The sequence below is a fragment of the Zonotrichia albicollis genome, chromosome 28 (genome assembly GCF_047830755.1).
Source record: "Zonotrichia albicollis isolate bZonAlb1 chromosome 28, bZonAlb1.hap1, whole genome shotgun sequence".
Lineage (NCBI taxonomy): Eukaryota > Metazoa > Chordata > Aves > Passeriformes > Passerellidae > Zonotrichia > Zonotrichia albicollis.
In genome coordinates, this window is record NC_133846.1 from 4,937,625 (window position 1) to 4,958,953 (window position 21,329).

Sequence of the window (21,329 nt, forward strand, 5' to 3'; positions counted from 1 at the left end):
GAAGAAGAGGAAGAGGAGGAAGGGGAGGAAGAGGAGGAAGAAGAGGAAGAGGAGGAGGAGGAGAAGGAAGATGAAGAAAATGAGGGTTCCCTACATGGATGAAGCAATCCAGAGGTAGCTGGAGAGAGGATGAAGAGGAAGATGAAGAAGAAAAAGAGGAGGAAGAGGAGGAAGAGGAGGAAGAGGAGGAAGAGGAGGAAGAGGAGGAAGAGGAGGAAGAGGAGGAAGATTCCTGCTCCATCTGCCACCACACCGCTCAGAGGGGATAAAACCCCTCCCCACCTCCCTTCCCTGGGCTTTTCCTCCCTTTCCCTGCCCTCTTTTCCCACTTTCCCCACATCCTCCCTGCCTGCAGACGGGCTGTGCTTTCCAGGCACATTTCCCATCCCAAATATTCGGGATTTCTGGCCGAGTCCCCGCTGTACAGAGTGTCCCTCCAAGCCCGGCCACCGAACCGCGCTCACATCGCTGCTGCTGCTCCTCCTCAGGATCCCCGCAGGGCTCCCCCGCCCCGGGAGGATGTTTTGGCTGGGAATTTCTATGGAAAACAAGGAGGAACGGAGCCCGGGGGGGAGCTGGCACCTGCTGAGCTCCGCTAAATGATTCCAGACTGCCGGGAGGATCCGGGAGTGCCAGGCTCCTTCCCTTCCCTTCCCTTCCCTTCCCTTCCCTTCCCTTCCCTTCCCTTCCCTTCCCTTCCCTTCCCTTCCCTTCCCTTCCCTTCCCTTCCCTTCCCTTCCCTTCCCTTCCCTTCCTTCCCTTCCCTTCCCTTCCCTTCCCTTCCCTTCCCTTCCCTTCCCTTCCCTTCCCTTCCCTTCCCCCACGGGATGGATGAGATCCCAAATCCCAGAGGATGGAATGAAACCCCAAATCTCTGGAAGATGGATGAGATCCCAAATCCTGGTGGAATGGATGAGATCCCAAATCCCAGGGGAGGGATGAGATCCCAAATCCTGCGGGATGGGCGAGATCCCAAATCCCAGGAGAATGGATGAGATCCCAAACCCTAGGGGATGGATGAAACCCCCCAATCCCGCTGGAATGGATGACACCCCAAATCCTGGAGGGGATGGATGAAATCCCAAATCCCAGAGAATGGATGAAATCCCCAAATCCTGGTGGGATGGATGACACCCTAAATCCTGGGGAGGGATGAGATCTCAAATCCCAGGAGAATGGATGAGACCCCAAATCCCAGGGGATAGATGAAATCCCAAATCCTGAGAGGATGGATGAGATTCCAAAATCCCAGGGATTAATGAGATCCCAAATCCTGGGGGAATGGATGTAACCCCAATCCTGGTGGATGGATGAAATCCCAAATCCCAGGAGGATGGATGAGATCCCAAATCCCAGGGGATGAATGAGACCCCAGATCCTGATGGAATGGATGAGACCCCAAATTCCTGGGGAAAAATGAGACCCCAAATCCCAGGAGGATGACTGAGATCCCAAATCCTGGTGGGATGGATGAGACCCCCAATCCCACATGGATTTTCCCAGCCTGCAGAAACGCCAGCTTGGCAACCCCAGGCTGCCAAATCCGGAGACAAATTCCCGCTGTCACAGTGGCCCCTTTGCTGGGGAATTTATTTACTTTGGATGCCGCTGCCTTATCGTCCGTGGAAATGTTTATCCCAAATATTTAACGGCAGCACTGCACAAACTGAGCCTTCCTGGGGAGCACTCGGAGCAGGGCCCACATCTCCCCTCCTGGAAGTGTAAAAAATTCAGGGAAAATTCCCTTTTTTCCCCCAACATTCCCTGACCTGACATTTCCCTCCTGGTCATGTAAAAATTCAGGAAAAATTCCTCATTTTTCTCCCACCATCCCCAAAACCTGACATTCCCTAACCTGACATTCCCCTCCTGGAAATGTAAAAAAATAAGGAAAAATTCCTCATTTTTCCCCCAACATCCCCAAAACATGGCATTCCCTAACCTGACATTCCCTAACCTGGCATTCCCCTCCTGGTCATGTAAAAATTCAGGGAAAAAATTCCTCGTTTTTCCCTCCTGCACCCCCAAAACCTGACATTCCCTAACCTGGCATTCCCCTCCTGGTCATGTAAAAATTCAGGGAAAAAATTCCTCGTTTTTCCTTCTGGCACCCCCAAAACCTGACATTCCCTAACCTGACATTCCCTAACCTGACATTCCCCTCCTGGTCAGGAAAAAATTCAGGGAAAAAATTCCTTGTTTTTCCCTCCAGCATCCCCAAAACCTGACATTCCCTAGCCTGACATTCCCTTCCTGGAAGTGTAAAAAATTCAGGAAAAATCCCTCATTTTTCCCCCACCATCCCCAAAACCTGACATTCCCTAACCTGGCCAGAGGCCTCCTCGCAGCTCCCTGATGAGAAACGCAGGAGAGCCCTGACAAACAACATCCCAAGCCCGCTAAGTCGTTGAGCAGAGGGAGCCTGGAAAGTGCCAACACTCCTGAGAGAAAAGGCTGGAGAGAGAGAGACAGAGAGGAGGGAGAGGGAGGAAAGAAATCGCAGGTTATTTATAACGCCAGGCAGCACCAGGGGCTCGCCAGTCTCTCCTGCAAAGCTGCGGCGGGGAGGTCACTCCCTGAAAAAAATCCCCAAAAAAATCCCCAAAAAAATAAAATAAAATAAATCCCGGAATCCCCGCCGAGCCCCGGCCGTGCCAGCGCAGGATTCGGGATCCGGGGCGGGCACGGGCGCTGCGGCTCGGGAGCCTCCCCCCCTCCGATGCTGCCGGTGCCACGGCACAGCCCGCAGCAGCCTTTGCACAGGAGGAGAGCGGCAGCTCGGTGAGTCCGGCCCGGCCTTCTGCAGGCAGGTTTTTTGGGGTTTTTTTTATTATTATTATTTATTTGGGTTTTTTTTTTATTTTGGAAGGGTGATTTCTATCGCTGTGCCCCGGCTGCCCCAGCGTGGGGTGGCACAGCTGGAGGGATGGGGATGCTGGAGAGGCGCTTCCCCTCCTGCCCGCGGCTGCTGGTGCCCATCTCCCTTCCCACCCACTTCTCCCGGTGCCCATCTCCCTGCCCACCCACTTCTCCCCGTGCCCATCTCCCTGCCCACCCACTTCTCCCCGTGCCCACCTCTCCTGCTGCCCGATTCTCCTGCTGCTCCTCTCTCCTGCCCACTTCTCCTGATGCCATCTCCCTTCCCACTCACTTTTCGTGCTGCCCCCCTCCTCTGCCCACTTCTCCTGATGCCCAACTCTCTTCCCACCCATTTTCCTCATGCCCATCTTCCCTCCTGCCCACTTTTCCTGATGCCCATCTCTCCTGCCCACTTCTCCTCGTGCCCATCTCCCCTTTTGCCCACTTTTCCTGATGTCCTTCTCCTTTCCCTCTTTTCCTGCTGCTCCTCTCCCATCCCGTCCATCTCCCCATCCCATCTGCCCTCCTGCCCCTCTGCTACCTCCATGCCCACTGCTCTGGGATCTGGGCACCTTCCCTGATGCCCAGGCTGGGCAGTGCCCCCCATCCCATCCCATGGATCCCACCCCATCCCATCCCATGGATCCCACCCCATCCCACCCCATCCCACCCCATCCCATGGATCCCACCCCACCCCATTCCATTCCATTCCATCCCATCCCACCCCATTCCATCCCATCCCATGGATCCCACCCCATCCCACCCCATCCCATCCCATGGATCCCACCCCATTCCATCCCACCCCATCCCACCCCATCCCATCCCATGGATCCCACCCCATTCCATCCCATCCCACCCCATCCCATCCCATCCCATGGATCCCACCCCACCCCATTCCATCCCACCCCATCCCACCCCATCCCATCCCATGGATCCCACCCCACCCCATTCCATTCCATCTCATCCCATCCCACCCCATCCCACCCCACTCCATCCCATCCCAGGTTCCATCACCCCATGAATGGCCCCAAATCCTTGGCACGACCCCGGTGCAGCCCCTGGCAAAGGACAGGGACGCCAGGAGGGGACAGGAACATCAGGACCAGGTCCCACCCCAAAGCTGGGGGTGAACCCCACAATCAATGGGGGGACAGCAGGGGGTGCTGGGGACAGAATTTGGGGTCACCAGAGGGGTGCAGGGGGGCACTGGGAAAGGTGGGGGGACACCAGGTATGGGGATTTTCCCCCCAGAGATGGGGTTTTTTCCCCCAGGGATGGGATTTTGCCCCCGTGTATAGGGTTTTGCCTCTGGGATGGGTTTTTTGCCTCCAAGGATGGGATTTCTGCCTTCAGGTGTGGGGTTTTTCCTTCAGGGATGGGGTTTTTGCCCCCATGGATAGGGTTTTGCCTCTGGGGTGGGGTTTTTGCACCCAAGGATGGGATTTCTGCCCTCAGGGATGGGGTTTTTCCTCCAGGGATGGGGTTTTTGCCCCCACGGATAGGGTTTTGCTCCCAGGGATGGGGTTTTTGCCCCAAAGGGGCCCCCAAGGAGGGGCTGCCAGGAGGGTGGAGGAGCTGCAGGCTCTGGTATGAGGGCAGGCACAGAGCCCTGGAGCAGCAGCAGGAGGAGGAGGAGGAGGAGGAGGAGGAGGAGGAGGAACAGGAACTCCTCTGGCCCTGCCAAGCTCCCCGTGGCACTCAGCACCCCCAGATCCCGTCCCGAGCAGGAGCAGGGACAAAGGACAAACCCAAACCTGCATCCCCCAATCCCTCTCTGTTCCCGTGCCAGGCTGGCAGGGCAGGGCACTCTGTGCCCTCTGTGAGTGCCAGGCGGGGCGTCCCCTCCCTGCTGCAGGCTGGGGACACGGCCAGGGGCCACCAGGTGACCTCAGGGCCACCCCTGGCACGGCAAAAAGGGGACATTTGTCCCTGCTGTCCTTGATGTCCCTGCTGTCCCTTGCTGGTTCCTACTGGTCCCTTCTGATTCCTACTGGTTTCTACTGGTCCCTGCTGATCTTTGCTGTCCCTACTGGTTCCTACTGGTCCCTGCTGGTTTCTACTGGTCCCTCCTCTCCCTACTGGTCTCTGGTGTCCCTGCTTGTCCTTGATGTCCTTACTGGTCCCCACTGGACTCTGTTGATCCCTACTGGTCCCTGCTGTCCCCTGATGTCCCTGGTGGTCCCTACTGGTTCTTACTGGTTCCTACTGGTCCCTGATGTCCCTACTGGTTTCTACTGGTCCCTGCTCTCCTTGCTTGTCCCTACTGGTCTCTGTTGGTCCCTACTGGTCCCTACTGGTTCTGGATGATTCCTGCTGGTCCCTGCTGTCCCCTGATGTCCCTACTGGTCCCCTACTGGTCCTTGCTGGTCCCTGTTAGTCCCTACTGGTTCTTACTGGTCCCTTCTGTCCCCTGATGTCCCTGCTGGTTCCTAATGGTTCTTACTGGTCCCTACTGGTTCTTACTGGTCCCTGCTGTCTCCTGATGTCCCTGCTGGTTCCTAATGGTTCTTACTGGTCCCTGATGTCCCTACTGGTTTCTGCTGGTCCCTGATGTCCCTACTGGTTCTTACTGGTCCCTGCTGATCCCTACTGGTTCTTACTGGTCCCTGATGTTCCTACTGGTTTCTGCTGTCCCTGCTGGTCCCTACTGGTCTCTACTGGTCCCTTTTAGTCCTTACTGGTCTATACTGGTCCCTGTTAGTCCTGACTGGTCCCTGCTGTCCCTGCCGGAGCAGAGCTGGCAGTGACACCCTCCCAGCCACGTCGGATCCTCTCCCGCTCCCAGCAGCCAAATTCCTGGAGGGATTTCAAACTGCCTGGCTGCAGGAGCAGCCCGTGCGCTCATTTATCCCGGGATGAGGAGCCTGCACGGCTCCAGAGCTGGAATCCTCCCGCTCCCAGCCCCACCTGGCCACGGCAGGAGGAGGCCAAGGGGATCAGGGACGGGTTTGCCTCATTCCCTGATCTCCTCTGGATCATTACCAGGCGTTGTCCCCTCTCCCCGGTCACTCCGAGGGTGCTGCCCCTTTTTGTGCCTGGGGAAACGGGAGCTTGGAAGAGGTTTCGGCTCCAAAACCAGGCAGGATTTGTTTACCAGGATCTGCATCCCGCGTTTCTGTGGGGGAAGGGAGAGCTGGATGAAACCCACAGCGATTCCTGTCACCAGCGAGCGAGCGGAGCATAAATAGCTCCTTCAAAAGATGCCTCCAGCTCCTTCAAAAGGCTCCTCAGGCTCCCAGAATCACCCTGATCTGGCAGATTCCGCTCTCAGGCAGAGAATTCAAATCCCTTCTCCAAGGGGATCCAAATTCCTCCTGCTCCCTCCCACGCGGAGCCAACCCCGGGCACCTCGTGTGACCCCAGAAAAATCCATGTGTCCCCAGGCTCTGTTCTCTGCCCAGAAACGGGAATGGAATGAGCCAGAAATCAGGATCTCACCAGCACATCATCTCCTCTGGGGTGCACATTCCTCCCAAATCTCCACTGGGATGGAAATTCCCCCCAAATCTCCACTGCTTTCTTGCAATCTCCACTGGGGTGGAGGTTTCTCCCAAATCTCCACTGGTTTCTCCCAAATCTCCACCAGGGATGGAGGTTCCTCCCAAATCCCCACCGGGAGGGAGTTTTCTTCCCAAATCTCCACTGGTTTCCCCCAAATCTCCACTGAGGACTAAGGTTCCTCCCCAAATCTCCACCAGGGATGGAGATTCCCCCTCAAATTTCCACTGGGAGGGAAGTTTTTCCCAAATCACCACCGGTTCCTCCCAGATTTCCACTGAGATGGCGGTTCCTCCCAAATCTCCACTGATTTCTCCCAAATCTCCATTGGTTTCTCCCAAATCTCCACTGAGGATGGAGGTTCCCCCCCAGATTTCCACTGGGAAGAATGTTTTCCCCAAATTTCCTCTGGTTTCTCCCAGATCTCCACCAGGGAGGGAAGTTTTTCCCAAATCTCCACCGGGGATGGAGGTTCCTCCCTAAATTTCCACTGCAAGGGAGGTTTTGCCCAAATCTCCACCAGTTCCTCCCAAATCTCCAGCAGGGCCTCAATTTTCTCCAAGGTGAAAAGCGGTAAGATCACACAACTCCACCCAGGAGAAGTGTCCACAGCCAGGGATTTTTGGGCAGGATTCCTTCATTTCCTGCTCCTCCAGCCCTGCCTTTGTCCCCTCTCAGGTCCCTCCATCGCCATGCCTCGGCCCACCACCCTCATCCTCATCCTGGCCGGGCTCTGCGCGTCCTCTCTGGGCCAGTACAACGAGGAGGAGGACCTGGCGTGGCTCCAGTACTACCTGCGGCAGTCCCGCGCCTCCTCCTACAACTACGTGCCCTACTACGAGGAGGAGAGCCCCGCGTACGCCTACTCCTACCCCAGCGCCACCGACACGGAGCCGGAGCCCGAGCCTGAGCCGCAGCAGGCGGCGCCCTGGCGGTGTCCCCAAGAGTGTGACTGTCCCCCCAACTTCTCGTCGGCCATGTACTGCGACACGCGCAACCTGCGCTACCTGCCCTTCGTGCCGTCGCGGATGAAGTACGTCTACTTCCAGAACAACCTCGTCACCTCCATCCAGGAGGGCGCCTTCGACAACGCCACCGAGCTGGAGTGGCTGGCGCTGCACAACAACCAGATCAGCAGCGACAAGATGGGCAAGAAGGTTTTCGGGAAGCTGCAGAGGCTGGAGAGGCTCTACATGAACAACAACAACCTGACCCGGCTGCCCAGCCCGCTGCCGCGCTCGCTGCGCGAGCTCCACCTCTCCTACAACCAGATCTCCAAGGTGCCTCCCAACGCTCTGGAGGGGCTGGAGAACCTCACGGCGCTCTACCTCAGCCACAACTTCATCTTCGAGCTGGGCGCGTCCCTCAAGGGGCTCAAGTCGCTGATCCTGGCCGACCTGAGCTACAACAACCTCAGGAGGGTCCCCGACGGGCTGCCGGCCTCGCTGGAGCAGCTCTACATGGAGTACAACTACATCAACGCCATCCCCGATGAGTATTTCCAGGTGTCCCCCAGGCTGCTCTACGTGAGGATGTCCCACAACAGCCTGACCAACCAAGGGCTCTCCAGCAACACCTTCAACAGCAGCAGCATCTTGGAGCTGGACCTCTCCTACAACCGGCTGCAGAAGATCCCGCGGGTCAACACCAACCTGGAGAACCTCTACCTGCAGGGCAACCAGATCGACGGTGAGCAGGGGTGGGGAAAGGGGGTGGGGAACCCCCAGGAAGCACCTGGGGTGGTGGGAAACCCATAGGAACAGGTATGGGAACGGGAATGGAGATGGGAATGGGAATGGGAGTAGGGTTGGGATGGAAATGGGGACAGGAATGGGAACAGGAACAGGTACAGGTATAGGAACGGGAATGGAGATGGGGATGGGAATGGGGAATGGGAATAGGGTTGGGATGGAAATGGGGATGGGAATGGGAACAGGAACAGGTACAGGTATAGGAACAGGTACAGGTACAGGTATAGAAACAGGTATTGGAATAAGAATCCCAATATCAGGAATGGAGATAGGGATGGGAATGGGGAATGGGAATAGGGTTGGGATGGAAATGGGGACAGGAATGGGAATGGGAACAGGTACAGGTATAGGAACAGGAACAGGTACAGGTATAGGAAGAGGTATTGGAATAAGAATCCCAATATCAGGAATGGAGATGGGGATGGGGAATGGGGAATGGGAGTAGGGTTGGGATGGAAATGGGGACGGGAATGGGAACAGGAACAGGTACAGGTATAGGAACAGGTACAGGTACAGGAACAGGTATTGGAATAAGAATCCCAATATCAGGAATGGAGATGGGGATGGGAATGGGGAATGGGAATAGGGTTGGGATGGAAATGGGGACAGGAATGGGAACGGGAACAGGTACAGGTATAGGAACAGGAACAGGAACAGGTACAGGTATAGGAACAGGTATTGGAATAAGAATCCCAATATCAGGAATGGAGATGGGGATGGGAATGGGGAATGGGAATAGGGTTGGGATGGAAATGGGGACAGGAATGGGAACAGGAACAGGTACAGGTACAGTAACAGGTATTGGAATAAGAATCCCAATATCAGGAACGGAGATGGGGATGGGAATGGGGAATGGGAATAGGGTTGGGATGGAAATGGGGACGGGAATGGGAATGGGAACAGGTACAGGTATAGGAATAGGAACAGGAACAGGTACAGGAACAGGTATTGGAATAAGAATCCCAATATCAGGAATGGAGATGGGGATGGGAATGGGAATAGGGTTGGAATGGAAATGGGGGCAGGAGTGGGAACGGGAACAGGTACAGGTATAGGAACAGGTACAGGTACAGGTATAGGAACGGGAATGGAGATGGGGATGGGAATGGAAATGGGGACAGGAATGGGGATGGGAACAGGTACAGGTATAGGAACAGGTACAGGTACAGGTATAGAAACAGGTATTGGAATAAGAATCCCAGTATCAGGAATGGAGATGGAGATGGGAATGGGGAATGGGAGTAGGGTTGGGATGGAAATGGGGACGGGAATGGGAATGGGAACAGGTACAGGTATAGGAACAGGAACAGGTACAGGTACAGGAACAGGTATTGGAATAAGAATCCCAATATCAGGAATGGAGATGGGGAATGGGAGTAGGGTTGGGATGGAAATGGGGACAGGAACAGGTACAGGTATAGCAATGGGAATGGAGATGGGGATGGGAATGGGAATAGGGACAGGAATGGGGATGGGAAGGTGTCAGTGCAGCCATCAGCTGTTGCAGGGAAAACACAGAACCCCGCAGCCGGGAGCTGCCAGCAGCACAGACACGGCAACAGATTCCCAAATGTTTGCTTTCCAAAGCGGAGCTGCCGCCGTCTGCCCACAAACGCCGCGGAGCCACCGCCGGCTCCTCCTCCTCCTCCTCCTCCTCCTCCTCCTCTGCGGGTCCCGCTGACCTTCACAGCCCCCCCAAAATCGGGGATTTGCGGCTCCATCCCCTTTGGAGCACCCGGAGAGCGATCCTGTCCCTCCGCCCCACCGAGGGTCCCTCTATGGGTGCAGCCCCCAAATCCCAGCGCTCCCCCCCAAGCATCCCGCTGCCTTTTCCTGGAGCTCTGCTGCCCTCTAGGCTCTAATCCTGCACGGAAAAAAAAAAAAAAATCCCAAAAAAATGTATTTTGGAGTTTGTTCCATCTCCCGCTTCCTGCGCTGGGCTGGGCTGGAATTTCCCTGCCTGGCGCTGGCAGTGGAGGAGCGCAAAGGGGACGGCTGGGATGGGGACAGGGACATCCCAAATCTCCACTGGGATGGGAGATTTCTCCCAAATCCCCACTGGGGTGGAGGTTCCTCCCAGATCTCCTCTGGTTTCTCCCAAATCTCCACCAGGAATGGAGGTTCCTCCCTAAATTTCCACTGGGAAGGAAGTTTTCCCCAAATCTCCACTGGTTTCCCCCAAATCTCCACCAGGGATGGAGGTTCCTGCCAGATCTCCTCTGGTTTCTCCCAAATCTCCACCAGGGATGGAGGTTCCTCCCTAAATTTCCATTGGGAAGGAGGTTTTCCCCAAATCTCCACCGGTTCCTCCCAAATCTCCACCAGGAATGGAGGTTCCTCCCTAAATTTCCACTGGGAGGGAGTTTTCTTCCAAATCCCCATTGGTTTCCCCCCAAATCTCCACTGAGGACTAAGGCTCCTCCCAAATTTCCACTGGGAAAGAGGTTTTCCCCAAATCTCCTCTGGTTTCTCCCAAATCTCCACCAGGAATGGAGGTTCCTCCCAAATTTCCACTGGGAAGGAGATTTTTTCCCAAATCTCCACCGGTTCCTCCCAAATCTCCACCAGGAATGGAGGTTCCTCCCTAAATTTCCACTGGGAGGGAGTTTTCTTCCAAATCCCCATTGGTTTCCCCCCAAATCTCCACTGAGCACTAAGGCTCCTCCCAAATTTCCACTGGGAAACAGGTTTTCCCCAAATCTCCACTGGTTTCTCCCAAATCTTCACCAGGAATGGAGGTTCCTCCCTAAATTTCCACTGGGAAGGAGGTTTTCCCCAAATCTCCACTGGTTCCCCCCAAATCTCCACTGAGGACTAAGGCTCCTCCCAAATTTCCACCGGGAAAGAGGTTTCCCCCAAATCTCCACTGGTTTCCCCCCAAATCTCCACTGAGGACTAAAGATCCTCCCAAATTTCCACTGGGAAGGAGGTTTTCCCCAAATCTCCTCTGGTTTCTCCCAAATCTCTACCAGGAATGGAGATTCCTCCCTAATTTCCATTGGGAAGGAGGTTTTTTCCCAAATCTCCACTGGTTCCTCCCAAATCTCCACCAGGGATGGAGGTTCCTCCCAGATCTCCTCTGGTTTCCCCCCAAATCTCCACTGAGGACTAAAGATCCTCCCAAATTTCCATTGGGAAGGAGGTTTTTTCCCAAATCTCCTCTGATTTCTCCCAAATCTCCACCAGGAAAGGAGATTCCTCCCTAATTTCCATTGGGAAGGAGGTTTTTTCCCAAATCTCCATTGGTTTCCCCCAAATCTCCACTGAGGGCTAAAGATCCTCCCAAATTTCCACTGGGAAGGAGGTTTTTTCCCAAATCTCCACCAGGAATGGAGATTCCTCCCTAAATTTCCATTGGGAAGGAGGTTTTTTCCCAAATCTCCACCGGTTCCTCCCAAATCTCCACCAGGGATGGAGATTCCTCCCTAATTTCATTGGGAAGGAGGTTTTTTCCCAAATCTCCACTGGTTCCTCCCAGATCTCCACCAGGGATGGAGGTTCCTCCCAAATCCCCATTGGGAGGGAGTTTTCTTCCAAATCTCCACTGGTTTCCCCCCAAATCTCCACTGAGGACTAAAGAACCTCCCAAATTTCCATTGGGAAACAGGTTTTCCCCAAATCTCCACTGGTTCCTCCCAGATCTCCTCTGGTTTCCCCCAAATCTCCACCAGGAAAGGAGGTTCCTCCCAAATCCCCATTGGGAGGGAGTTTTCTTCCAAATCTCCACTGGTTTCCCCCCAAATCTCCACTGAGGACTAAGGGTCCTCCCAAATTTCCATTGGGAAGGAGGCTTTTTCCCAAATCTCCACCAGGGATGGAGATTCCTCCCTAATTTCCACTGGGAAACAGGTTTTCCCCAAATCTCCACCAGTTCCTCCCAAATCTCCACCAGGGATGGAGATTCCTCCCAAATTTCCATTGGGAAGGAGGTTTTTTCCCAAATCTCCTCTGGTTTCCCCCAAATCTCCACTGAGGACTAAAGATCCTCCCTAATTTCCATTGGGAAGGAGGTTTTCCCCAAATCTCCACTGGTTTCCCCCCAAATCTCCACTGAGGACCAAGGTCACATTTTCCCCCTGCCTGCCTCAACACAAAGGAGCTCGCAGAGATGGATCCCTCAGAACCTCAGAGAATTTCCCACTGAAAATCCGTTTTTGGGGAAAGTTGTGGGGGATTTGGCTCCACGGAGAAGGCTGAGCATGAACAGAGGCCAGACAGAGCGATTGAATAAAATAGGATTTATTAAAAGGATCAGACAGAGCGATTGAATTAAATAGGATTTATTAAAAGGATCTCCTCAATGGATCCACCGTGGGCAGCACAATCCAAAATGGTCACAGAATGAACCCAAGATGGACCCAAATGGTCACAAAATGAACCCAAGATGGACCAAAAATGGTCACAAGACGAACCCAATACGGTCACAGAATGAACCCAAGATGAAAAAAAATGGTCATAAAATGAACCCAACATGACCCCAAAAATGGTCAAAAAATGAACTCAAGGTGAACCCAAAATGGCCACAAGATGAACCCGAGATGGTCACAAAATGAACCCAAAATGGTCAAAAAATGAACCGAAAATGGTCAAAAAATGAACCGAAAATGGCCATAAAATGAACTCAAAATGGTCAAAAAATGAACCCAAAAAATGAACCCAAGATGACCCAAAGTGGTCACAAAACGAGCGAAAATGGTCACAAAATCAACCCAAAATGAACCAAAACGGCACAAAATGCACAACCACTCACGGGGTCTGTCACTTTTTATAAGTTCTGCTCCATATTGGAGTTAACTGTCCAATCACAGCTTTAGGTTATGAAACCTTTTTGTTTTTCTCTCTTCATTCCATTGTTGTTTCTGCTCTTGGGGTGAAATTTTGAAATTTTGACCATTTCTCCTTGGTGTCCGCTAGAGCAGGAACTGTTTCTATGAACAGAGCTCACCACCCCCTAACACCACCCCCAAACCCACCGCAAAACCCCAAAAAAACCCAAAAAACCCCCAAAAAAACAAACAAACAAAAAAAAAAAACAAAAAAACCCAAAAAAAAACCCCAAAAAACCCCAAAAAACCCCCCAAAAACCCCAAAAAAACCCCCAAAAAACCCCCCAAAAAAAAACCAAAAAACCCCCAAAAACCCCCAAAAAACCCCCAAAAAAAACCCCCCAAAAAACCCCCCAAAAAAACCCAAAAAAACCCCCCAAAAAACCCAAACAAAACCCCCAAAAAAACCAAAAAACCCCCAAAAAAACCCCCAAAAAAACCAAAAAAACCCAAAAAAAACCCCAAAAAAACCCAAAAAAAAACCCCAAAAAACCCCAAAAAAACCCCCCAAAAAAAACCCCAAAAACCCCCCAAAAAACCAAAAAAAAACCAAAAAAACCCCCAAAACCCCAAAAAAAACCAAAAAAAACCCAAAAAACCCCAAAAAAACGCCCAAAAAAACCCAAAAAAAACCAAAAAAACACCCAAAAAAATCCCAAAAAACCCCCAAAAACCCCCAAAAAAACCCAAAAAACCCCCCAAAAAACCCCCCAAAAAAACCCCCAAAAAACCCAAAAAAACCCCAAAAAAACCCCCCAAAAAACCCAAAAAAAACCCCAAAAAAAACCCAAAAAACCCCAAAAAAACCCTAAAAAAACCCCAAAAAACAAAAAAAAAAACCCAAAAAAACCCCCAAAAAAACCCCAAAAAAACCCAAAAAAGCCAAAAAAATACCCCAAAAAAAAAACAAAAAAAAAAAAACACCAAAAAACCCCCCAAAAAACCCCCAAAAAACCCAAAAAAAACCCCCCAAAAAAACCCCAAAAAAACCCAAAAAAAACCCCAAAAAACCCCAAAAAAACCCCAAAAAACCCCAAAAAAACCCCCCAAAAAACCCAAAAAAACCCCAAAAAAAACCCCAAAAAACCCCAAAAAAACCCAAAAAACCCCCAAAAAACCCCCCAAAAACCCCAAAAAACCCCCCAAAAAACCCCAAAAAAACCCCAAAAAAACCCCCCAAAAAACAAAAAAAAACACCAAAAAACCCCAAAAAACCCCCCAAAAAACCCAAAAAACCCCCCAAAAAAACCCCAAAAAACCCCCCCCAAAAAAACCCAAAAACCCCCAAAAAAACCCCCAAAAAAACCCCCAAAAAAACCCAAAAAAAACCCCAAAAAAACCCCAAAAAAACCCAAAAAATCCCCAAAAAAAACCCCAAAAAAACCCCAAAAAAACCCAAAAAACCAAAAAAACCCCCAAAAAAACTCTAAAAAAAACCCTAAAAAACCCCCAAAAAACCCAAAAAAAAAAACCCAAAAAAACCCCAAAAAAACCCAACCCCCCCCCCAAAACCCCCCAAAAAAACAAAAAAAACCCAAAAAAAACCCCAAAAAAACCCCCAAAAAACCCAAAAAAAACCCAAAAAAACCCCCAAAAAAACCCCAAAAAGACCCAAAAAAACCCCAAAAAACCCCACAACCTCATCACCTCCTCTCTCCCCACAGAGTTCTCCATCAGCAGCTTCTGCTCCGTGGTGGACGTGGTGAACTTCTCGCGGCTGCAGGTGCTGCGCTTGGACGGCAACGCCATCAAGCGCAACGCGGTGCCCCCGGACGCGCCGCTGTGCCTGCGCCGCGCCACCGTCATCGAGATCTGAGCCCCCCCCAGGACTGGTGTCCCCCACCTGGATGTGTCCCCAGGGGGATCCCCTCGTTCCCGCTTCCCCGCCCCACTCGCAGCGCCATCGCCGGTTTTGTTTTTTGGAATTTTGTCCCTTTTTTGCACTCTGATCCCGCCGCAGCATCCCACGAAGGGGACACGGGCAGCTCCTGTCCCAGGGTGGGGTGGGTGGGACACGGCAGGGGTGGGTGGGGATTGTCCTGCCTTGGACAGGGGGAGATCCCAAACTCGATCCCAAATCCGGGTCTGAATTCCCTGGGAGGAGCTTCCTTACAGGGGGATCAGACCCTTTTAACATGGAGAAATCCTTCCAGGGGGACCAGACCCTTTTTCCATAGGGAAATCCCAATCCCAAATCTGGATCTGAACCCACTGAAAGGAGCTTCCCTACAGGGGGATCAGACCCTTGTTCCATGGGGATCCCAAATTTGGGTCTGAACCCCTTGGGAGGAGCTTCCTTACAGGGGGATCAGACCCTTTTAACATGGAGAAATCCTTCCAGGAGGATCAGACCCTTTTTCCATAGGGAAAGCTCAATCCCGATCCCAAATTCAGGTCTGAATTCCCTGGGAGGATCATCCTTACAGGGGGATCAGACCCTTTTTCCATGGGGAAATCCCAATCCCAAATCTGGATCTGAACCCACTGAAAGGAGCATTTGTCCAGGGGAATCCCAGGGGGAAATCCCATGGGGGTGAGACCCTTTGTCCATGAGGAAATCCCAATCCCAAATCCAGGTCTGAACCCCCTGGGAGGAGCTTCTTTCCATGGGGGGATCAGACCCTTTTTCCATGGGGAAAGCTCAATCCCGATCCCAAATTCGGGTCTGAATTCCCTGGGAGGAGCTTCTTTCCATGGGGGGGATCAGACCCTTTTTCCATGGGGAAATCCCAATCCCAAATTCGGTCTGAACCCCTTGGGAGAAGCTTCCTTTCATGGGGATCAGACCCTTTTTCCATAGGGAAATCCTTCCAGGAGGATCAGACCCTTTTTCCATGGGGAAATCTCAATCCCGACCCCAAATCCGGGTCTGAATTCCCTGGGAGGAGCTTCCTTACAGGGGGATCAGACCCTTTTTCCATGGGGAAATCCCAGTCCCAAATCCAGGCCTGAACCCACTGAAAGGAGCATCCTTCCAGAAGGATCAGACCCTTTTTCCATGGGGAAATCCTATGGGAATCAGATCCTTTTTCCATGGGGAAATCCCAATCCCAAATCTGGATCTGAACCCACTGAAAGCAGCATTTGTCCAGGGGAATCCCAGGGGGAAATCCCACGGGGGTGAGACCCTTTTTCCATGGGGAAATCTCAATCCCAATCCCAAATCCAGGTCTGAACCCCCTGGGAGGAGCTTACTTTCATGGGGATCAGACCCTTTTTCCATGAGGAAATCCCATGGGGATCAGACCATTTCTCCATAGGGAAATCCCAATCCCAAATCCAGGTCTGAACCCACTGAAAGGAGCATCCTTCCAGAAGGATCCCCTTTTTCCATGAGGAAATCCCAATCCCAAATCTGGATCTGAACCCCCTGGGAGGAGCATCCTTCCAGGAGGATCAGACCCTTTTTCCATGGGGAAATCTCAATCCTGATCCCAAATCCGGGTCTGAATTCCCTGGGAGGAGCTTCCTTACAGGGGGATCAGACCCCTTTTCCATGGGGAAATCCCAATCCCAAATTCAGGTCTGAACCCCCTGGGAGGAGCTTCTTTCCATGGGGGGATCAGACCCTTTTTCCATGGGGAAATCTCAATCCCAAATCTGGATCTGAACCCACTGAAAGGAGCATCCTTCCAGAAGGATCCCCTTTTTCCATGAGGAAATCCCAATCCCAAATTCGGGTCTGAACCCCTTGGGAGGAGCTTACTTTCATGGGGATCAGACCCCTTTTCCATGGGGAAATCCCAATCCCAAATCTGGATCTGAACCCACCGAAAGGAGCTTCCCTACAGGGGGATCAGACCCTTGTTCCATGGGGAAATCCCAAACTCGATCCGAAATCCAGGTCTGAACCCCCTGAAAGGAGCATTCTTCCAGAAGGATCAGACCCTTTTTCCATGGGGAAATCCCAATCCCAAATCTGGATCTGAACCCACCGAAAGGAACTTCCCTACAGGAGGATCAGACCCTTCTTCCATGGGGAAATCCCAAACTCAATCCCAAATTCGGGTCGGAACCCCTTGGGAGGAGCTGCCTTACAGGGGGATCAGACCCTTTTAACATGGAGAAATCTCAATCCCAAATCCAGGTCTGAACCCTGTGGGAGGAGCATCCTTCCATGGGGATCAGACCCTTTTTCCATAGGGAAATCCCAATCCCAAATCTGGATCTGAACCCACTGAAAGGAGCATCCTTCCAGGAGAATCCCAGGGGGAAATCCCATGGGGATGAGACCCTTTTTCCATGGGGAAATCCCAATCCCAAATCCAGGTCTGAACCCCTTGGGAGGAGCTTTCTTCCATGGGGATCAGACCCTTTTTCCATAGGGAAATCTCAATCCCGACCCCAAATCCGGGTCTGAATTCCCTGGGAGGAGCTTCTTTCCATGGGGGGATCAGACCATTTCTCCATGGGGAAATCCCAATCCCAAATCCAGGCCTAAACCCCCTGAAAGGAGCATCCTTCCAGAAGGATCAGACCCCTTTTTCCATGGGGAAATCCCAATCCCGACCCCAAATCCGGGTCTGAATTCCCTGGGAGGAGCTGCCTTACAGGGGGATCAGAATTACCAGGGGAGAAACCCTAAACGAGAGAAACCCCCCTTGGGATCAGAGGGAAATCCCTGAGGAACAGAGGGATCCCAAACCTTCCTCCCAAACCCCTGGATCAGGGCAGGGTGGGGAAAATCCTGGAGCTGTCACTCCCCGAGCTCAGACACCCCAATGAAAACCCCAAACCCAATCCCAGAGCCACGTTGGAATTCCCTAAAAATCCCAAATCCCCCCAAAAATTCCCCAACTCAGCCCCTCGGGTGGTTGAGTTTGAGGATTGAAGGGGCAGCTGAGTTTTTGGGGGGCTCACCCCGACCCTCTGCGTCGTTCCTGCATGCAAAGACCATTTTTTAAAACAAAAAACCCCAAAAAAATCCCATAAATTCACCAGCATGAACTGTAAACCCCAAAGCCATCAATAAAAACTTTGCAGTGCCTGCATCCAGCGCTTCTCCTCCCGGCCGGGATCCAGGCTGGAATTGCCGGCTAGTGGTTGGTCTGGGTATGGCACGGAATTTTTCCCGGGAAAAGGGAAAAATATCCATGGAAAAGGGGAAAATCTCCATGGAAAAGGTTCAGAGGGAGTGGGGAGGGATGGAGGCAACACCGGGGTTTTTTAGGGGTTTTTTTTTGGACCGTCCTGGGTTTGGTTGTGGGGATTTTTAGCAGCTGGGAAAAGTGGATGGAAAAATAAGGGAAAAATGGATGGGGAAAAACTGAGGGAAATGGATGGAAAAATAAGAGAAACATCAATGGGAAAATGAATGGAAAAATGGATGGAAAAATAAGGGAAAAATGAATGGGAAAATGAATGGAAAAATAAGGGGAAAATGGATGGAAAAATAAGGGAAAAACAAGGGAAAAACAAGGGAAAAATGAATGGAAAAATAGGGGGAAATGGATGGAAAAATAAGGGAAACGTGGATGGGAAAATAAGGGGAAAGTGAATGGAAAAATAAGGGGAAAATGGATGGGGAAAATGGATGGGGAAAAACTGAGGTAAAAACTGAGGGAAATGAATGGGAAAATAAGAGAAAAATGAATGGGAAAACGGATGGAAAAATAAGGGGAAAATAAGGAAAAATGGATGTTAAAATAAGGGGAAAATGAATGGGAAAATGGATGGAAAAATAAGGGAAAAATAGGGGGAAAATGAATGGAAAAATAGGGGGAAATGGCTGGAAAAATAAGGGGACAATGGATGGGACAATGGATGGGAAAATAAGGGGAAAATACATGGGAAAAGAAGGGGAAAATGAATGGGAAAAAAAGGGGAAAATGAATGGGAAAATGGATGGAAAAATAAGGGGAAAAATGAATGGGATAATGGATGGAAAAATAAGGGGAAAATGAATGGGGAAATGGATGGAAAAATAAGGGGAAAACAAGGGAAAAACAAGGGAAAAATGAATGGAAAAATAGGGGGAAAATGGATGGAAAAGTGGATGGAAAAATAAGGGGAAAATGGATGGGGGAAAACTGAGGGAAAAACTGAGGGAAATGAAAGGAAAAATAAGAGAAAAATGAATGGGAAAATGAATGGGAAAAAAAGGGAAAAATGGATGGAAAAATAAGAGAAACATGAATGGGAAAATGAACGGAAAAATAAGGGAAACATTAATGGAAAAATGGATGGGAAAATAAGGGGAAAATGAATGGGAAAATAAAGGGAAAATGAATGGGGAAATGGATGGAAAAATAAGGGAAAAACAAGGGAAAAACCAAGGAAAAAATGAATGTAAAAATAGGGGGAAATGGATGGAAAAATAAGGGGCCAATGGATGGGAAAATAAGGGGAAAATAAGGGGAAAATGAATGGAAAAATGGATGGAAAAATAAGGGAAAAACAAGGGAAAAAAGAATGGAAAAATGAATGGAAAAGTGAATGGAAAAATAAGGGGAAAATGAATGGAAAAATGGATGGGAAAATGAATGGAAAAATAAGGGGAAAACAATGGAAAAATGAATGGAAAAATAGGGGGAAAATGGATGGAAAAGTGGATGGAAAAATAAGGGAAACGTGAATGGAAAAATAAGGGGAAAATGGATGGGAAAATGGATGGGGGAAAACTGAGGGAAAAACTGAGGGAAATGAATGGAAAAATAAGAGAAACATGAATGGGAAAAATGAATGGGAAAATGGATGGGAAAATAAGGGGAAAATGAATGGGAAAATGAATGGGAAAATAAGGGAAAATGAATGGGGAAATGGATGGAAAAATAAGGGAAAACAAGGGAAAAACAAGGGAAAAAATGAATGGAAAAATAGGGGGGAAATGGATGGAAAAATAAGGGAAACGTGGATGGAAAAATAAGGGGAAAACAAGGGAAAAATGAATGGAAAAATAGGGGAAATGGAGGGAAAAATAAGGGGACAATGGATGGGAAAATAAGGGGAAAATAAGGGGAAAATACATGGGAAAATAAGGGAAAAATGAATGGTAAAATGAATGGAAAAATGAATGGTAAAATACGGGGGAAATGGATGAAAAAAATAAGGCAAAAATGAATGGGAAAACGGATGTAAAAATAAGGGGAAAATAAGGAAAAATGGATGGAAAAATAAGGGGAAAATGAATGGGAAAATTGATGGAAAAATAAGGGAAAAATAGGGGGAAAATGAATGGAAAAATGGATGGGAAAATGGATGGAAAAATAAGGGAAAAACAAGGGGAAAATGAATGGAAAAATAGGGGGAAATGGATGTAAAAATAAGGGGAAAATGAATGGAAAAATAAGGGGACAATGGATGGAAAAATAAGGGGAAAATAAGGGGAAAATGAATGGGAAAATGAATGGGAAAATAAGGGAAAAATGAATGGAAAAATGGGGGAAATGGATGGAAAAATAGGGGGGAAATGAATGGAAAAATGGATGGAAAAATAAGGGAAAAACAAGGGAAAAAAGAATGGAAAAATAGGGGGAAAATGAATGGAAAAGTGAATGGAAAAATGAATGCAAAAATAAGGGGAAAATGAATGGGAAAACGGTTGGAAAACTAAGGGGAAAATAAGGAAAAATGGATGTTAAAATAAGGGAAAAATGAATGGGAAAATGGATGGAAAAATAGGGGGAAATGGCTGGAAAAATAAGGGGAAAATGGATGGGAAAATAAGGGGAAAATAAGGGGAAAATACATGGGAAAAGAAGGGGAAAATGAATGGGAAAAAAAGGGGAAAATGAATGGAAAAATGAATGGAAAAATAAGGGGGAAATGGATAAAAAAATAAGGGGAAAATAAGGAAAAATGGATGTAAAAATAAGGGGAAAAATGAATGGGAAAATGGATGGAAAAATAAGGGAAACATGAATGGAAAAATGGATGGGAAAATAAGGGGAAAATGAATGGAAAAATAGGGGGAAAATAAGGGAAAAATGAATGGGAAAATAGGGGGGAAATGAATGGAAAAATGGATGGAAAAATAGATGGAAAAATAAGGGGAAAATGAATGGGAAAATGAATGGAAAAGTGAATGGAAAAGTGAATGGAAAAATGAATGGAAAAATAAGGGAGAAATAAATGGAAAAACAGGGGGGAAAATGAATGGAAAAAGAAGGGGAAAATGAATGGAAAAATAAGGGAAAATGAATGGGAAAATGGATGGGAAAATAAGGGGAAAATGAATGGGGAAATGGATGGAAAAATAAGGGAAAAACAAGGGGAAAACAAGGGGAAAATGAATGGAAAAATAGGGGGAAATGGATTGGGAAAAAACTGAGGGAAAAACTGAGGGAAATGAATGGAAAAATAAGAGAAACATCAATGGGAAAATGAATGGGAAAAAAAGGGAAAAATGGATGGAAAAATAAGGGGAAAATGAATGGGAACATAAGGGGAAAATGAA

At 49.8% G+C, this 21,329-nt stretch overlaps 1 protein-coding gene and 1 long non-coding RNA gene across 3 annotated transcripts; one reads left to right on the forward strand and one right to left on the reverse strand.

The window, feature by feature from the left end:
- Positions 1-1,368: 1,368 nt before the first annotated feature.
- On the reverse strand, positions 1,369-3,374 carry LOC141725261 (uncharacterized). Its single transcript, XR_012577131.1, has 3 exons — positions 3,076-3,374; positions 2,327-2,454; positions 1,369-1,713 (listed from the first exon to the last, which is right to left on the reverse strand). It is a non-coding gene; the product is annotated as an uncharacterized LOC141725261 (long non-coding RNA).
- Positions 2,440-17,940, forward strand: LOC106630250 (fibromodulin). 2 transcript variants are annotated; one of them, XM_074528106.1, is made up of 4 exons: positions 2,440-2,806; positions 7,036-8,046; positions 14,599-16,103; positions 16,458-17,940. In XM_074528106.1, exons 2-3 carry the CDS (start codon positions 7,050-7,052, stop codon positions 14,748-14,750), a joined length of 1,149 nt encoding a protein of 382 aa, XP_074384207.1. In that variant the 5' UTR covers positions 2,440-2,806; positions 7,036-7,049; the 3' UTR covers positions 14,751-16,103; positions 16,458-17,940. The 2 variants fall into 2 exon arrangements, with proteins under 2 accessions (XP_074384207.1, XP_074384206.1); XM_074528105.1 differs by having other exon boundaries at positions 2,440-2,781.
- Positions 17,941-21,329: the final 3,389 nt, after the last annotated feature.

What these genes read in the sequence shown, in the direction of transcription:
- LOC106630250 (XM_074528106.1), top strand. Translation starts at nt 7,050, where the DNA reads ATGCCTCGGCCCACCACCCTCATCCTCATCCTGGCCGGGCTCTGCGCG. An exon ending in GCAGGGCAACCAGATCGACG is followed by an intron (nt 8,047 to 14,598) that starts GTGAGCAGGGGT and finishes CTCTCCCCACAG; the next exon opens with AGTTCTCCATCAGCAGCTTC.